The following is an 18,424-nucleotide window of genomic DNA, read 5'->3' as shown; positions in this document are numbered from 1 at the left end:
AGTTCACAATGATTGCACTATTGCACACAACCTCCATGTATGTACAGTGTATCTTGTATCCTGTTTATTCCGAGATACTGGATCTTTTATAGTATATGTGTGTGTGCCTCCGCTGTGCATCTGTCCCCTCTCCTGGGGTGCCTGACACACACACACACACACACACACACACACACACACACACACACACACACACAAACATACATAAACCCACAAACACAACATCAAAACACCACACATTCCACATGCACAGTAGCTGGGGGCCCCAGGGATGTGGGATGTGGGCAAGACTAGGTGGTGGAAGACTTAAAAAGCCAAGGAGGAGACAGCAAGAGGAAAGAGAGAGAGAGAATGACTCAAGCGAGTGTGACAGGGCGGGATGTAAAAAAGTTTGGCAGGGCGGGATGCGAAAAACCGGTTTCCTATTTTCATCACTTCCTGCATGCAGTATCTGAGCTTGATACACCACGACCGAACACAGCCATGAATACAACGCCAACAGAGTGAGTATCTGAGTCTTATTAAATATTGAAAGTTTTTATCTCGGTCTCCCCAGCGCTTTGATAGCCCCCCCCCCCTCCTCACCGTGGGAGAAACCACAGATTGACCCAATACGACCAAGCACTTTGTGCTCAGCAAACATTAGACCGTTTGGATGAGGGAGTGTGTGGCGCTCTCAACAGTCAACCTGAAGATCAAGGTTAAGTTATGATTACAGAACCTCTTCTTACGGGTTCGGCCGTGAGTCGTACTGAGATTGACTTTTGTGTAGTTTACTTCTTCTCTCAAGGAATAGTTGCGTTATTTAGGCTCAAAGCAATGGTCTGGTTGATGTATTTGTTTGAGGTGGAGGCTGGTGTGAAGGGGGTGGTGGCAGGACCCAGTGCAGACATGTATGTGTTATCAAATGTGTTATTTCCCCGGAAACGCTAATATTTCTCAAAGATTAGCTGTAAACTCCCAATACACGGTCATTAAAATAGATCCTGATTGAGTAATAATGGTGTTTTGTGTACAACATTGTGTACGGCAATAAATAACTCAAAATCCTTGGTATAAAGACCTTGTGTACCTTGTGTACGATTTTGAAGCCTACACCCAAAACTTTGGAGTAAACATCCTGCGAAAGGTTGCGCCTCACGTCGTCTGTACCAAAGCTGTAACCGAGCCGACGCCCTCGCAGGGCAGTTAGGTGCCTTGCTGAAGGGACACCTCAGAACGTAGGGAAAAGATGAGCTAATAGGTGACCATTTAACTGCTCAGTGGTTGAATGGCTCCCACAATAGAATACAAAGTGTTGAAGATTAACCATTGTCAACGTGATTGGATGGATAAGATTAACGGTCCTGGACAGAACAGTTGTAGAATAAAATACAACTTCAATAATAATGACTGATAATAAAAATAGTAATAATAAAGATGATGCTGATTATACAGTGGTCTGATTGGTTGTGTTTCAACAGGGTCCCTGATGTTTACTGTAGGAATAAACTTGACGAGAACTTGGTGATTCACCTCTGCCTGGTCCCAGCTGTGAGTATCCTAACCCTTAACCCTTTCTAAACCTTTACCCCTAACCCCAAACTAGCTGTCAGTAACCAAACACTACCTTAACCTTTAACCGTTAACCGTACATGTTCCCAACCCAGCTGTCTGTACCGTTACCCATTTCCTAACCCTTAACCCTAACCCAGCTGTCAGTACCCTAATTCTACCTTAAACCTAGAATCTAAACCCTTAAAGGTCCCATGACATGCCACCAGGTGTGGTGTGATTAGCAGTTACAAGCCGTTTTGGAAAGCTGCCCCTTATGACTGTCTGCTGGATAGATCATTCTACCAGAATACCCAGATGACTGTAGCAAACGTTGCTCATCTATCCCTCTGTCACACGCCCACCTGTGGTGTCATAGGGCAGATTTCCAAAACGGCTTGTAACAGCTAATCACACCACATGGTGGCATGTCATGGGACCTTTAACCATCTGTCAGTCACCAAACCTTACCTTTAACTTAACCTAACCCAGTAGACAATGCCCTAACCCTAACTGAAGAGGACTGTTAGGACTGTCCAGGTGCTGGCTTGAGACCAATGATGAGAACAATTGAGAACACAGGGTTGTCCAGTCAGAGTTCCAAGGTTTATGTGTGGGTATGTGTGTGTGTGTGTGTGTGTGTGTGTGTGTGTGTGTGTGTGTGTGTGTGTGTGTGTGTGTAGGTAGGTAGGTAGGTAGGTAGGTAAGGCAAATAAAGGGGCGTAGCTCTGGGTCTGTGAGGTGAGGAGGGAAACAGAAGATCTTCCAAACACTAACCCTGAACCTTAAAGTGTTAGTTAAGACTTGAGCTTTGTCTCCTGTTGAGATCCACCCCGGGTGGAGACAAGAGCAGTGTGACTCAACTCCAACTCTTACTCAACTCACTGAGGTTAGGCGTGTCCAACCCTGGCAAAGACCACAGAAGGAGGAAACGCCGGAATCCTGACCAAGCCTTAACCGTGACCATAAAATGTCCCTCCTCACACGTCCTCAGTTCAGCTTCCTGCCCCTGGTGTTGTGGTGTTTCAGGTGGTGATCGTCATGGTGCTGTCCTTCTTCCAGACGAGGGAGCGTCGTTGGGTGGTGGACCAGCGGCTGCCCTGCGTGGCGGGGCACTTTGGCATCGTGGTGTAGGTTACCAACGCAATCCGACACCCAGCATTCACATGAAGCTACAACAACTTAATGAGGGTCGTGGTAATGCTTCTGATGATGTTGTGTTGCTATGGTAACTTAATGAGGGTCGTGGTAATGCTTCAGAGTGACGTTCTGTCGCTATGGTAACTTAATGAAGGCCGTGGTAATGCTTCAGAGTGACGTTCTGTTGCTATGGTAACTTAATGAAGGCCCTGGTAATGCCTCAGAGTGATGGAGATGTTGTGTTGCTATGGTAACTTAATGAAGGCTGTGGTAATGCCTCAGAGTGATGGAGATGTTGTGTTGCTATGGTAACTTAATGAAGGCTGTGGTAATGCCTCAGAGTGATGGAGATGCTGTGTTGCTATGGTAACTTAATGAAGGCCGTGGTAATGCCTCAGAGTGATGAAGATGCTGTGTTGCTATGGTAACTTAATGAAGGCTGTGGTAATGCCTCAGACTGATGGAGATGCTGTGTTGCTATGGTAACTTAATGAAGGCTGTGGTAATGCCTCAGAGTGATGGAGATGCTGTGTTGCTATGGTAACTTAATGAAGGCCGTGGTAATGCCTCAGAGTGATGAAGATGCTGTGTTGCTATGGTAACTTAATGAAGGCTGTGGTAATGCCTCAGACTGATGGAGATGCTGTGTTGCTATGGTAACTTAATGAAGGCTGTGGTAATGCCTCAGACTGATGGAGATGCTGTGTGTTGTAGGCCTCTGGAGGCGATGGACAGCCTGAGCAACCGCTGGTCCTACGGGTTTGCCTTTGGCGCCTCGTCCTACGCGGTCCTCCTGCTGTTCAACCAGCAACACGTCCTCTTTCCTGCTCCGGCCTGGGCCCAGAGTAAGACACGCCCCCTCTCTGTTTCCACTCTGGAAGACACGCCCCCTTTTCCGTTTTCATTCTGGAAGACACGCCCCTCTCCCTTCTCTCATTCTGGAAGAAAGATTAGATGATAGATTAGGGTAGATTAGATTCAAGATTACTGGTTGATATATTTTTTAATGTTCAAGTAGATTTGTATAGTTGAATATCACTGGATTGCATTAGAATAGATTGAATTGAATTATATGAAACTAATCTAGTAATATTCAATTCATTGTAATCATTAATGTGGATTGAATATTACTGGATTAAATGAAATTATTGTGGAATGTATTTTGATAGATTTGATGATGATGGATTGTGTTTGACTATATTAGATTTTCCTGACACTCTAATATGTCTATATATTTCCAGCCTTTGTGTTCCTTCTTGGAGCGTTCGAGGTTGGGCTAGTCTACTTTCCATTCTTCGCATGCCTGTCTACATCTGCTAGAGGAGTTGGAGCTCTTTTGGGAATACTCTACACTCTAGCCTGGTAACCCTCCATCTCTGAGGCATTAGCCTAGAATGTTAGCTTAGCCTTACTCAACACCAGCCTTCTAACCAACATCCATCTCTAAAGCATTAGCCTAGAGTGCTAGCTGGCTATTCCCTAGTCTACACTCTAACCTGCTAGTCTGCTAACCATCCATTCATGTCATATAAGCATTAGCCTTGCATGTTAGCTAGTTGTAAGCATCAGTCTAGCATGTAAGCTAGCTATACTCTACACTCTAGCCTGCCATTCATCTTTGAAGCATTAGCCTAGCATGTTAGCAAACTTTACACTTACCTGCCTTGTCTGTTTTACTGCAGGCTCGGTGTCATGTTCACGCTTGTAATCATCTGTCCACAGAGTCAGGTGACTATTCCCCTGTTCATATGGTCAGGTAACTCTTCACCATTCATAGAGTCAGATAACTATTCACCCATCATACATTCAGGTAACTATTCACCTATACATACAGTCAGGTAACAATTCACCCATTCCTAAAGTCAGGTAACTATTCACCTATTCATACTGCTAGATAAATAATGACCCATTCTTATAGTCAGGTAACTATTCACCCATTCATACAGTCTGGTAACTATTTAGCCATTAATACATTCAGGTTCACCCATTCATGTAGTCAGTTACCGGTTACCATTTCCGAATTCATATGGTCAGGTGACTTCCACTATTCATACAGTTACGTAACTGTTCACCTGAATGTTTCAACCATTACTGTGAAACACTTTGTTTGTGTGTAGCTTTTTGGTAGGTATGAGAATCTGATAACGTCATTGCCGACCATCCTATCCTTCGTCTTTCTCCTGGGTCGCTTCTCCCTCATATTGGTCAAAGCTGTGCAAGGACACCCACAGAATCAGGTAACCAGGAGTAGAGATCATTTTACACAGGACACCTAGCAAATCAAAGAAGCTGAAAAACACAGAAGAAACACTGATGAAATCTGTCAACAAAACAATTTGAATTGAATATGCAGCATTTGAACTTAAAGTACGCGATCAGTCTTTTGGAGAAAGTGTGTGCCTGAAACAAAACTGTTACACAAAACTGTTAACATGACGGCCCACCGTCATGTTAACAGTTAAACGCACACTATATTCACATACCGCAGGGCCAGAAGGAGGCATTGGCCTGTAGCGCCGACTGCTATGGAGAGGAATGACCAATACAAGTAACAGATAGCAATAATTACAGGTCTATGAGTGTAGTAGGCCTACACCACTATGGATGTGTCACGGATCTAGGCAGAACCCAGACACGGACAAACAAGTTAGGGTCACAAACAACGGCACATCCATCCGGTGGAGGCCGGCGTGGTGGAGATGATTGCAGACGATGAGCAGGTGTGCAGAGGAGCAGGGGAGGAGGAGGTTAATTGACGGACAGACAACAAACAAACACACACGCAGCCATCAAACAGGAGTCGCAGGGGAGGAGACATGACTGGATGCGGTCAGAGGACTGTGAGTTGAGAAGCGTACAGCTAGGGGGGCGCCTGCTTCTAGAGGGTCACAACATCTTGTTCCAATGTGCCGTCCAGGCTCCAGGAGAGGGGATGGAACACCATGTGCAATATGTCAAGAGGTTGCTACGGAAACCACCTCCTCCTGGGTACATACACACACACACACACACACACATGCTCGGACGCACACGTTCATACATCCACGTGTAAATGTGCACACAAATGATCACTGCAAAGTCTGTTTAGTTTGTGTTTGAGTGTGTGTGTGTGTGTGTGTGTGTGTGTGTGTGTGTGTGTGTGTGTGTGTGTGTGTGTGTGTGACAGCAGGGAAAGTTGGTTCGAAAGGAGGGTGTACAGGTGGGACCCACACTTCAGGTTCCCCAACAGACTGATAGGAACCACCATCATCAGCCTCATAGGCCTCTACACTGTGAGGACTGTCTGTCTGCCTGTCTGTCTGTCTTCGTTCCTGTCTTCCTTTTTGTCTGTCTATCCACTTACCCTTCGCTCTGTCCGTCTGACAACATTTTGAACAGAAAGTATCTGCCTGTCTGTCTGCCTGCTGGTTCATTCTGGTGATAAGACAGTGTGTGTCCATCAGCTGGTGTACTATTCATATGTGGGGAGCCAGGTCATCTTTGGTGTCTTGGACAGCTTGATTGTAAGGCTGGATGCCCTGAATATTTCCACCTCTGCCTCACTGAAGGAGTCTGCCATCATCGTACGCAGTGAGTCTTCCACACACACACACACACACACATGCACACACACACACACACACAGAAACATGCACAGACACACCAAGTTTTATTTTATTTACTGTACTTAAGGAATGTGGTTGTGTTTATTTCTTCAGCGTCATGGACAATAGCTTCCATCACAGCCTGCCTCATCTCCCTGGTCTACATCTTCCACGTTCTGGTGTGTTACAGGTAGCTCATCAGCCTCTGCACGCCTAAAGGCTTCTCCAAGGTTGGGCGTGTTGTGGTCCTGTACTGACCATGTCGGGTCAGTCCTGACCATGTCGGGTCAGTACTGACCATGTTGGGGTCCTGTTCTGACCATGTCAGGTCAGTACTGACCATGTCAGGTCAGTCCTGACCATGTCGGGTCAGTACTGACCATGTCGGGTCAGTCCTGACCATGTCGGGTCAGTACTGACCATGTCAGGTCAGTCCTGACCATGTCGGGTCAGTACTGACCATGTCGGGTCAGTCCTGACCATGTTGGGGTCCTGTTCTGACCAAGCGGGGGGGGGGGGGGGTTGTTTGTAACAGGAAGCAGATGAAGAGGCTGTGGATGGGGCAGAGGGGCTTCCTCCCTGAGAAGTTCCGCAAGAATATCAACCCTGCTTCTAGTATGGTGAGCAACAGACACGCTCACACACACACACAAACAGGCCTTGTGTCAGAATCAATTATAAAGTACATTTTTGGTTGATCTGGTTGTTTTCTTACAGGCTGCCATTGCCAGATACTCTGGGTGTCAAATCGCTTACACGTTATGGGGTATGGCATTCGTCACACATTAAAATATATCTATATATATATATATCTATAAATGTCTGTATAGATTATATTCGATTTTTTCACTCGGTGGCCATCTTCAATTAGAACGACTCTGGTGGGGCATTCCTGGGGATTCCAGTTGCTCTTTTGACAGTTTGTAACAGCTACTGATACTGAAACCTAATTTGTGTTGACCATACCGTACAAGAAAAAGTGTTTGAAGTAGTAAATTCAAGGTAAGATTTCACAGCTACACCCCCCCCCCCCAAAAAAAAAATTCAAGATGGCCACTGAGTGAGGAAGGTAAATAGATTTTAATTATTCAAAAGGTGCAGCTTAAGGATATCTGATGATAGTTTGTGGTGTCATAAACAAAAAAAACCATTGAAGTATGGGAAATCATCTTTTTATTGTTGCTAGTTGACTGTATAGCCATTTTAGCAAGACAAATAGCCGGATACATGTAGGTGTGTTTCTTTCCTAGGTTACCTCATCATTAGCTTTGTGACCTTCCTGGCTATCCTGATCTTTGCATATACAATGATCGTTCCCATCCTCCACGGCCAGATCCTGGAGAGACTGACCACTTTGGCCAACTCATTGTAACGTCCCTCATCTTATGCTATTCTGGACCTACTGACGGGTTTATTAACGGGTGGGTGGATACATACCTGTAGACGCATGTGTGTATGCTTAACATGGTCACCCTTCTTTATCTCAGGCTGAGCTTGGCAGTATTCCTGGCCGTGGGTTGTCTGCAGGTATACACTGTCCAGATGTTCTTCCTGCAGGATAAGCTGACGACGACAGAGAAACACAAACCTCTGGCCCTCAACAACAGGTGAGCAGCGTTCGCCCGGAGCGTCCAGAACATCCAGACACTGACTTCACGTTGCTCTGGCCCCACACTACCCAACAAACGTCTCATCCTCATTAAACCCTCCAACCTGTGGAACCCCATTGAGTCGCTTCACCGGTGAGGGCTGTTGGTTTAGGGAGTAGCCACAGCGGGGGCAGACAGCCAGCGTCTCAATGCCTTCTCGCTCTCGTTCCCAGGAGAGCGTACAACTGCTTCAGCTACTTCTTCTTCTTCTACAACGTGGTGCTGGGGTTGAGCGCCTGCGTCCAGCGCCTGCTGGTCAGCCTGAGTGTGGGAGTGGTGCTGCTGGCTCGCATTGACCGCACCATCATGACCAAAGGACACGAGGCCAAGGACCTGGGTGGGTTGTGCTACAGCGGTGCTATGATATGCTATGCTATGCTACGCTATACTGTGCTACTCTATGCTATGCTGTGCTACACTATGCTGTGCTACACTATGCTGTGCTACTCTATGCTATGCCACGCTATGCTGTGCTACACTTTGCTGTGCTACACTATGCAAGGCTATGCTATACTGTGCTAAGCTATGCTGTGCTACCCTATGCTGTGCTATGCTACTCTGTGCTACACTTTGCTGTGTTATGCTAAACTGAGCTATGCTAAACTGAGCTATGCTACACTGAGCTATGCTACACTGAGCTATGCTTAACTGCTCTATGCTTAACTTCCAGTCGTCATCCGGTCACCAGCTAGTTATCTTGCAGTCGTCATCCGGTCACCAGCTAGTTGTCTTCCAGTTGTCATCCAGTCACCAGCTAGTTATCTTGCAGTCGTCGTCCAGTCACCAGCTAGTTATCTTCCAGTCACCAGCTAGTTATCTTCCAGTCGTCGTCCAGCCACCAGCTAGTTATCTTCCAGTCGTCGTCCAGTCACCAGCTAGTTATCTACCAGTCGTCGTCCAGTCACCACCAGCTAGTTATCTTCAGATGTGTAGCTCCCCCCCTGCTGCCTCTCAGGAGGATGGATGGACCGGTGTCCGTCCATGGGGTGTGTGAGCGGGCTGGAGCTCCCCTGGATGCAGTCGTACAGACAAGAGGTGTTGACAGGATGGTCTAAAGCCCTAGTGTCTGCTCATGATGTGGTTCTCCTGCTGTGTTTCTAGGCTATACATGGTGGGTGGGCATGATCTTTGCAGACCACTACCATGGCAACCCGACGCTGGTGTGCTTCTGTAACCTGCTGTGGTCCAGATCCTTTGCGCCACAAGCAGCAGGCCCCTACCAGCCATTCCGTAATACAACCCTCGGTCAGTGTGTGTGTGTGTGTGTGTGTGTGTGTGTGTGTGTGTGTGTGTGTGTGTGTGTGTGTGTGTGTGTGTGTGTGTGTGTGTGTGTGTGTGTGTGTGTGTAAGAAACTTGTTTGTTTGAATAATATTTCTAATCACACAAATATATTTATATTATCTCTATTTTATAACAGAAAATAGAGACCAACCTTATCATACTCTTGCTACCTTGTATGTACGTTCATCTATCGCATCCAATCTTTGCAATAAACTAAATTGCTGTGTTCTCATAGGCAGTTGAACTGCTGTTGAATGCTGCAAATTAAATTTAGTCTGTGCGAAAACACCATTTTGATTAGATTTTAAGTATATCGGGGGCCTTAAGTCTACTACATCCAACATTATCCATCTTGTCCAATCTCTCCCCTGCCATCCCCGACCCAGAGTCTGGTGTGCACAGCAGAGCCAGGAAGCGCTGGGCGCTGGCGTACACCCTACTGAGGAACCCTCCCCTCATCCTGCTCAGGAAACACCTCGCTACCCCCTCACCCTGCTCCACCTCAGCCCAGGCAGACAACCAGCCGTCTGACCACTTCACAAGAATACGAAGATTTGTAACAGCGGCTCGGATACAGACCAGCTCAACAGCACCCTCTGGCGGGGGAACACCGCCAAAGCAGCTGAACACACAGGATCAATGGAACGGACAATCGTCATTGGAAGTTTAGACCACCATCGTGGGAAGGTTTGATCACGATCAAGGTTTGATGAATATCACATGATTTGGAAAGGTGAGGTGCCTTGCATTTGAATGCTGTTAGTGTTGTTCATGCTTTTGTTATTGTTGTTGGTATATGGGGATGGGGGTTTGAGTTTTTTCTACAGAATTTTGATCATTGTAAAAGTTCAAATGTCAACAATTTGTTTGCTTGAATTGTTTTTGCTTTTACACTTTCATGTTTTTATACATTAACATGTTTTTTGATAAAGAGTGAAAACCAAATCTTTTTTGATATAAATGTAACTTTGGACCCAACATAATGTGTTGTGTTTTCTGTATTGGCCAGAGAATATCCAATCCAGTATACTATTAAAGATGAAGACAACAAAATAAAAAATCATATGGATTTAACTAATTGGTTAACTGGTTCTGAATAATTAAAAACTATAGACCAGCCGGGTAGGATTACGTTTTCGGGCTGTGGCTAACCAAGGTAACCACAGCTTGGTCCACACACCACCATGGAAGTAACAGATGTGATCAAAATGATAAGCAATTCATACAAAGGAACTATTTGAATTATATCTGCACTATACCAAATATTGATGAGAAATAAGCATTCAACTAAAGACATCTAAGACATACGTTGTTGGGAGGAGAAGGGGAGGACCGGCAGGTTAAGGGGAGACCAGCAGCATGGTTAAGGGGAGGACCAGCAGCATGGTTAAGGGGAGGACCAGCAGGTTAAGTGGAGGACCAGCAGGTTAAGTGGAGGACCAGCAGCATGGTTAAGGGGAGGACCAGCAGCATGGTTAAGGGGAGAACCAGCAGCATGGTTAAGGGGAGGACCAGCAGCATGGATAAGGGGAGGACCAGCAGCATGGTTAAGGGGAGGACCAGCAGCATGGATAAGGGGAGGACCAGCAGGTTAAGTGGAGGACCAGCAGCATGGTTAAGGGGAGGACCAGCAGCATGGTTAAGGGGAGAACCAGCAGCATGGTTAAGGGGAGGACCAGCAGCATGGATAAGGGGAGGACCAGCAGCATGGTTAAGGGGAGGACCAGCAGCATGGATAAGGGGAGGACCAGCAGCATGGATAAGGGGAGGACCAGCAGCATGGTTAAGGGGAGGACCCACAGCATGGTTAAGGGGAGGACCAGCAGCATGGTTAAGGGGAGAACCAGCAGCATGGTTAAGGGGAGGACCAGCAGCATGGATAAGGGGAGGACCAGCAGGTTAAGTGGAGGACCAGCAGCATGGTTAAGGGGAGAACCAGCAGCATGGTTAAGGGGAGGACCAGCAGCATGGATAAGGGGAGGACCAGCAGGTTAAGTGGAGGACCAGCAGCATGGTTAAGGGGAGAACCAGCAGCATGGTTAAGGGGAGGACCAGCAGCATGGTTAAGGGGAGGACCAGCAGCATGGTTAAGGGGAGGACCAGCAGCATGGATAAGGGGAGGATCAGCAGCATGGTTAAGGGGAGGACCAGCAGCATGGTTAAGGGGAGGACCAGCAGCATGGATAAGGGGAGGACCAGCAGCATGGTTAAGGGGAGGACCAGCAGCATGGTTAAGGGAAGGACCCATAGCATGGTACGCCTGCTGAGCAGCGTTGGGGTAGCAGCCAAGGTTAACCAGTTGGTTAGTTTGGATTTGGAAAAATTAGAAATGTTTTATGGAATTGTGCTCGTTGTAAAAGGTAATAAATAACTGATTTGAAGTTTGGTCTTTGTGCAAAAGGTTACACTTGTGTTACCTTTTGCACGTTTTTGATGGAGTTAAAAGTTTTCAAAGTAAATTTTTACATACTGTTAAGTCTTGTGTGTTTTCTGTATGAGTTAGGTATGACTAAGGTCTATCTACAGAAATTAATGTAACAATGTAGATAGACTGGACGTCAATCTATATTAAATACATGGTAGGCAAACATGTTTACCACATGCATATCTGAAATACACTGGTAACAAACATGCATGGCTTACATATCTATAAAATACATGGATAACGAATAGGCCTAAGTCCATCTCCGATTGAAACTGTCTGCAGTTACTAAAGTTATGTAGTCATAGCTTCCCTCAAATTAGCCATCAATGCACCATTCTTCCTTTATTTAATATGTGGAGTAACATATTACTACATATTACTACATATTTATGGACCTTGAATGCACGAATGTATTGTTTGGTTAAATATTTTCTAAATTAATTTTAGCATTTATTGAATTTCTAGGAAGGAATTGTTTTAACAAATCGTATTTTTCGCCAGTCTGTATTTTTTGTCAGGAGTGTGGTTGAAATAAAGTTTACAAAACACCTAGCTGCCATTGACTCCTATTTGACCTTTCAACCTCAAACTCTCGCGCGCGACACCAGAGGAAGATTTATGGTTAGTTGAAGGAAAGTTAACGAAAACACAAATTAATTCTAGTTGCTTAATTTCGGCATTTGGTTCTAGATTGTTCAATACTACGTAATTTAATACTTATTGTGAACTGTTCTGACGTCCTCTTTGTCTTAATGTGTGGGCTAATCCTACGTGTTGATGACCGCTAACTACCAAATGTACACGTGTAACTTTACTTTTCGCACTTTCCCCCAAAAAAACCCTTCAAGATGGACGGTGAATCAATTAAAAAAATCTTGAGGTCGGTGGTGCTGTCCTCCAAGGAGGGGGTGCCGATCGGCCGGCTTCAGAGCGACTACCGCGGGCTGTGCGGGGAGCTGATCCCGCACCGCGCGCTGGGCTACCCCGGCCTGGAGGACTTCCTCCGCAGCATCCCCGCCGTGGTGCGGCTGGAGCACCGCATGGGCGAGGTGAGGCGAATGCAAATGTTAATAAATACTCCTCACAATAAGATGGTTTAAAGAAATGTGGTCAGACTGCTATGGTAAAAGTACAGGGGGGTAATTCGAGTCGGATATGTTTAAGCGAACCCTGATATCTTGACTCACCGATCGCTCTCCCTGGACTTCGGTGATTTTCCTTTGACCACAGCTGATTTTAAATCTCGAGGAAAAATTAACTTCAATTCACAACATTTCAACTAGTTTGTTGCCGATCAAAACCTGGACATATGTTTTCATTGCTGACCAATACTAATACTAATAATATTAATACTGTTTACAATAAAATCACTATATAGTAGGCCTAACTGATATATTATACAAATAGAAAAGACTGGTCAGCCCCTACCGTTCTTTCTTTACAATAATATTACTATCGATCTCCAAAACCCCATCCGACTTACGCTACCCAGCCAGCCGGGCTAGTTTGTCACACACAATGAACAGTGAACAATTTGTGTTACTTTTAGTTTTCTCAATTCTGAAAGTCTGGAGTGGCTCAATATTACATGTTTCAATTTTCCGATCTGGATAAGCGGGTATAGTGAGAGCAAATGCGCATTTAGATAAACAATTGAAGTCAACAATTTGATAGTATTTTTACATCTTTGCTGAGAAATAGTTATATGCAAAAGGAGATTTGCATATAATCTCTGCTCAAGGTGGTTTCTATGGCTCTGACCCCGAGCTCTTTATGCACAACCAAGTTGATGGTGTAGGAGGTCCACCCATCCGTGGTAAGACTCATGTCTGTCTTTGGGTGATTCCTTTATTTTTTGCCTGAAGTTCTGTTCCACGGCTAGGGATACGGTTACGGTACCTTGGTCCCAATTAATGACCGAACTCTCTGAGACCCGTCCCATCAACTATACTGATCGGCCTAATGTCCTTGCATGTGGACTGTCAGTTACTTTGTGCAAGCCTCTTGTATTTCAGATAGTGAGCTTTTGGCGACAGTTTAAAAAATTGGTCAAGACGTGGCTGTTTAGATGGAGTTGTGGACATCAGGCAATGCTCATTTCGGTGCATTGTATGTGTCCTCAGGTTGCTAGTGCTTGTAGTTTACATTGCTTGCATACTACTTTGTCACCAGGCTCCACAATTTTGCTGTATACTGACCAAAATCCCAAATATTGCCAGGCGACGCTTTTCAGATTGTTCGGAGAGCAAATCTCTGAGGCCGAAGTTGCGTTGTAAACTCTCCATATCTCCTAACACTTGTCGGTTGATTATTTTGGTTTTGTTATTTTCCACGTGTGTCAGTCCTCTCCTTCATGCAGTGCTGCGGGCGATAACTAGCTAAACCGAGGGAGTGCATATTTTTTATTTATTTACTTTTCACATTCTAATATTAATATTCCCAATTATATGTCGTTTTGGAATTCATATTAATTTACATTTCAGGGCATTTAGCAGACGCTTTTATCCAAAGCGACTTAGAATAAGTACATTTGTCAGAAGAAAGTAATAATAATAATAATAATACATTTTATTTGTAAAGCACTTTTCATAAAGTTATCTCAAAGTGCTACAGAAACCAAAAAACAAAATAAACAAAAGACTAAGAGAAAAATCAGACACGATTAAAATCAGACACGATTAAAATCAGCAGAAGAAAGAATAGCTAAAGGAGGAGAAGAAAGTGCAGAAAGAGAATAAAAACATCTAGGAACGACCTAGGAAAGCCTGTTTGAATAGAAACGTTTTAAGCCCTTTTTTAAAGGCATCGACAGACTGGGGTTGTCGTAGGTGTTCAGGGAGGGAGTTCCAGATGTGGGGGGCAGTGGAGCAGAAGGCTCGGTCTCCCATGATGCGGAGTCGTGTGCGGGGCTGATGGAGGAGGTTGGTACTTTGGGACCGGAGGTTACGGGTGGATGAGTGAGGGGTAAGGAGGTCTTTGAGGTATTGTGGGGCGTTGCTGTAGATGCAAAGGTGGGTGATGAGGGCGATTTTGTATTGGATTCTTGAGGTTATGGGAAGCCAGTGTAGGTTCTGAAGAATGGGGGTGATGTGGTCGTATTTGCGGGTTTTCATCAGAGTTCGGGCAGCACAGTTCTGAATGAATTGAAGTTTCTGAAGGTGTTTGTTGGGTATACCGATGAGCAGGCTGTTACAGTAATCAAGCCTGGAGGAGATCAGGGCGTGGACGAGAAAGTGAAACAATATATCACTGTCGGTACAGTACGGATGTTCATAGAACCAAGTGCCACGCACTAACAATTGTTAGGTTAACCCCTTCCCTGTATACAACAAAGCTAGCTAGGATAAGATGCTACGCAATTCTAAGTACTATTTCAAAGTGCAAGGACGTACAATCATACAATAAGTGAGTAGATTTAGTGGCAGGATGTACAACATACAATAAGTGCTATGCAGAGTCTTGGTGAACTCTCACGGTTGGTAATGGAGATACAGCGATGTCCTCAACAGTGACCAGTAGGTCCATGTGAGGACAATCTTCCCCTGGCATAAGGAGGAGCGCTTGTTGTGGTTAAGCTTCAGGTGATGGGCAGTCGTCCAAGTACTGATGTCTGCCAGACATTCTGAGATGTGTGTTGCAATCAGGGTGCTGTCAGGGGGGGAGGTGGAGGAGAGAGGAGGGGAAAGAGGATTAGTTGAGTGTCATCAGCGTAGCAGTTATATTAAAATTGTCAATATTCGTTGACAGCCCTTATGTCTTAACCTGACTCTCGCCAGATGAATTTCGTTCCGCCTAGCTCCAGTCATCCATCTGGGATCGCTCCATTGAAGAGGTGCTTTAGAAGGCTGGGCCTTATCAAAAATCCTTGCATATGATTGGATAAACCACTTGTCCGTCATCTTTATTGACGTGCTACTTCAACCACTCACATCGAAACCAACCCGTGAAGATGCAAGCCGCCATTGTTGTCTGAATCAAAACATTCGCTTCTCCGCTACGTCACATCTATAAAAAATCAGGACCGCCCGGCGGTCCTGATTGGCTCTACCATTTTCTGGTAGTCCTCAAATACCTCCCGAGATTAGGTATATGAGTTAGGTATGACTAAGGTCTATCTACAGGAATTAATGTAACAATGTAGATAGACTGGACGTCAATCTATATTAAATACATGGTAGGCAAACATGTTTACCACATGCATATCTGAAATACACTGGTAACAAACATGCATGGCTTACATATCTATAAAATACATGGATAACGAATAGGCCTAAGTCCATCTCAGATTGAAACTGTCTGCAGTTACTAAAGTTATGTAGTCATAGCTTCCCTCAACGAGAGAAGCTTCTGTCAACGAGAGCGATCCCAGATGGATGAGTGGAGCTAGGCGGAACGAAATTCATCTGGCGAGAGTCAGGTTACTTATGTCTACTGTTGATTGAGTAAACAATTTAATTATACTAAAGGCCTACGATTATTTATTATTCATATTAATGAACATATTAATGAACAGTTTTCCCACTCACTCTTAAGTGACGAGATGTACTACGTGTGTCTTAATAGTTCCTATGTCGTGTAGATGTGGTGCTTTGCTGCCGTCTGCAAGGAAACGCAGCACATCTCTGAGATGGTGGCGCGACAGAAGCCGTCCAAGAAGTCTGGCCGCAGGCAGCTGGTCAACTGTAAGATGAGGTTCAAGACCTCCAACCCCTACATGCTCAACGGTGTGTTCCACAATGCACCACCCGGGAATAACCTAAGGATGTTTTACATTTCAGATCCTTTCTGCTGCCTATATAACCTTTTGTCTGTCGATGCATAAAATTATAGTGCAGTGACAGACTGTCACTATATGAATGTAATTTTGTCGTGGCAGCCTTTATTTCCAAGACAAATTTCTCTTGGGACAAATGAAGTAATCTTGAACTTCCCTCTCTTGCTCTTGTTTAGTGAAGCCAAGGTCGAATCTGCGGCAGCCCTCACTGGGGAGCTCCTCAGGCTGGCTGGCGGGGCGTCACCGGCCCTACTCTTGCTATGGAGGATTAAGCGCTTCAGGAGACTACAGGTACCTCAGCAGCTCCCCCTCTCCCTGCCCCGTGGCCGAGGCTCCACCTCAACAAGCTTCACTTGGGACGCATGTGTCCTCCAGTCGAACAGTGCCACTGAATCCGCAACATCTTTAATTTTCTTCTATGAACTTCAACATAGTCAGCTATGTTTGCTTTTGTCACAACTACTGAAATAACGGCTTTTCATTTTCATTCATTTCATTTGGCAGAATTTGTTCTGCCAAAAAACATTTAGCGTAACAAATGCAAACGATGGCAATATAGTGGTCTTTTTTTTTCATAGTGAAACAAAACTTTTGTTTTTGAGTCATTTTGTGAAGTAACTATATGGCGATTCACATGTTGTCCACAAACCTGAGTCTAAGTCAGAGTCTTGTGTTCAGACAGCAGGACCGGGGGACCAGCTCGGCTGTCCCCATCCAACACAGAGGAGCCTCTCTGCAGCCCGCCTACAGACCCCCTCCCCAGGCCTTCCACCAGCCCGCCTATAGGCCTCAGCCCGCCTACAGACCCCCTCCCCAGGACTTCCACCAGCCTGCCTACAGACCCCCTCCCCAGGACTTCCACCAGCCCGCCTACAGACCCCCTCCCCAGGACTTCCACCAGCCCGCCTACAGGCCTCAGCCAGCCTACAGACCCCCTCCCCAGGACTTCCACCAGCCCGCCTACAGGCCTCAGCCAGCCTACAGACCCCCTCCCCAGGACTTCCACCAGCCCGCCTACAGACCCCCTCCCCAGGACTTCCACCAGCCCGCCTACAGACCCCCTCCCCAGGCCTTCCACCAGCCCGCCTACAGACCCCCTCCCCAGGACTTCCACCAGCCCGCCTACAGACCCCCTCCCCAGGACTTCCACCAGCCCGCCTACAGACCCCCTCCCCAGGACTTCCACCAGCCCGCCTACAGACCCCCTCCCCAGGACTTCCACCAGCCCGCCTATAGGCCTCAGCCCGCCTACAGACCCCTTCCCCAGGACTTCCACCAGCCTGCCTACAGACATCAGCCAGCCTACAGACCCCCGGCCCAGGCTTTCATACAGCCAGCTTACAGCCCCCCGCTTCAGCCAGCCTACAGACCCCGGCCTCCTGTCCATCATCTAAGGCTGACAGGTACAGAAAATAAAAAAAACGTCTGGTTATCGCTAGTTTAACTTAATCGGCCAAATTGCACAAACAATTTATTTGACGTGGTGTAAATTAGGGCTGTTCGATATGTCGATATATATCGCGGGACGAGGCTTGACGGCAGTGTTATACGTCAAAGATTACCCTGCTTTACGTTCACTACACCTGTGTCTGTACTTTCAAATGTTTCCTATTCCAATTAGGATTGCACAGTATACCGATACTAGAAAGGTATCACAATACCCTGCCGTTAAAAATGGTACTCTTTCCCATTTTTTTTAGAACCGCTACTTTAAGAATGACCGTGTGTCACAGCGGAAATAGGTTATTTGATGTGTCTGCACTGCTAAATGTGTCTACGGCCAAATGTGTTTTTTATTGCAGATTTTGTTTCTTTACTCCTAAATGTGTCTGCATTACAGGAAAGTGGTGAAGCTGAACAACCACCAAAAGCCTGCAGGTATGTTTTGGCAAAAAAAAACATGCAGGTATTTCGATGTGTAAACGTTGGTATGGGCGTTATATTCCTAGCAGCAATCTCTGTACCATCTTGGTTCCAAACGCTAGTGGGGTGGTGCAGCCGAATGCGTCTGCTAGCCAAATCTGTCCTCTAGCTGAA

General features: G+C 45.9%; 1 protein-coding gene across 1 annotated transcript; it reads left to right on the top strand.

Moving 5' to 3' along the window:
- Window positions 1-461: 461 nt before the first annotated feature.
- stra6l (STRA6-like) lies at window positions 462-10,074 on the top strand. The gene is made up of 18 exons (XM_084465600.1): window positions 462-503; window positions 1,464-1,533; window positions 2,563-2,663; window positions 3,388-3,518; window positions 3,915-4,035; window positions 4,356-4,401; window positions 4,791-4,910; window positions 5,591-5,661; window positions 5,840-5,945; window positions 6,117-6,243; window positions 6,372-6,447; window positions 6,793-6,877; window positions 6,975-7,023; window positions 7,508-7,625; window positions 7,745-7,864; window positions 8,080-8,243; window positions 9,008-9,151; window positions 9,575-10,074. The coding sequence occupies exons 1-18, from the start codon at window positions 484-486 to the stop codon at window positions 9,856-9,858; spliced, it is 1,953 nt and encodes a 650-aa protein (XP_084321726.1). The 5' UTR covers window positions 462-483; the 3' UTR covers window positions 9,859-10,074.
- The last annotated feature ends 8,350 nt before the right edge of the window (window positions 10,075-18,424 follow it).

Source organism: Micromesistius poutassou (genome assembly GCF_964030765.1).
Source record: "Micromesistius poutassou genome assembly, chromosome: 3".
NCBI lineage: Eukaryota > Metazoa > Chordata > Actinopteri > Gadiformes > Gadidae > Micromesistius > Micromesistius poutassou.
The sequence above is the reverse complement of the archived record's forward strand: the minus strand, read 5'-3'. Positions and strand labels throughout refer to the sequence as shown.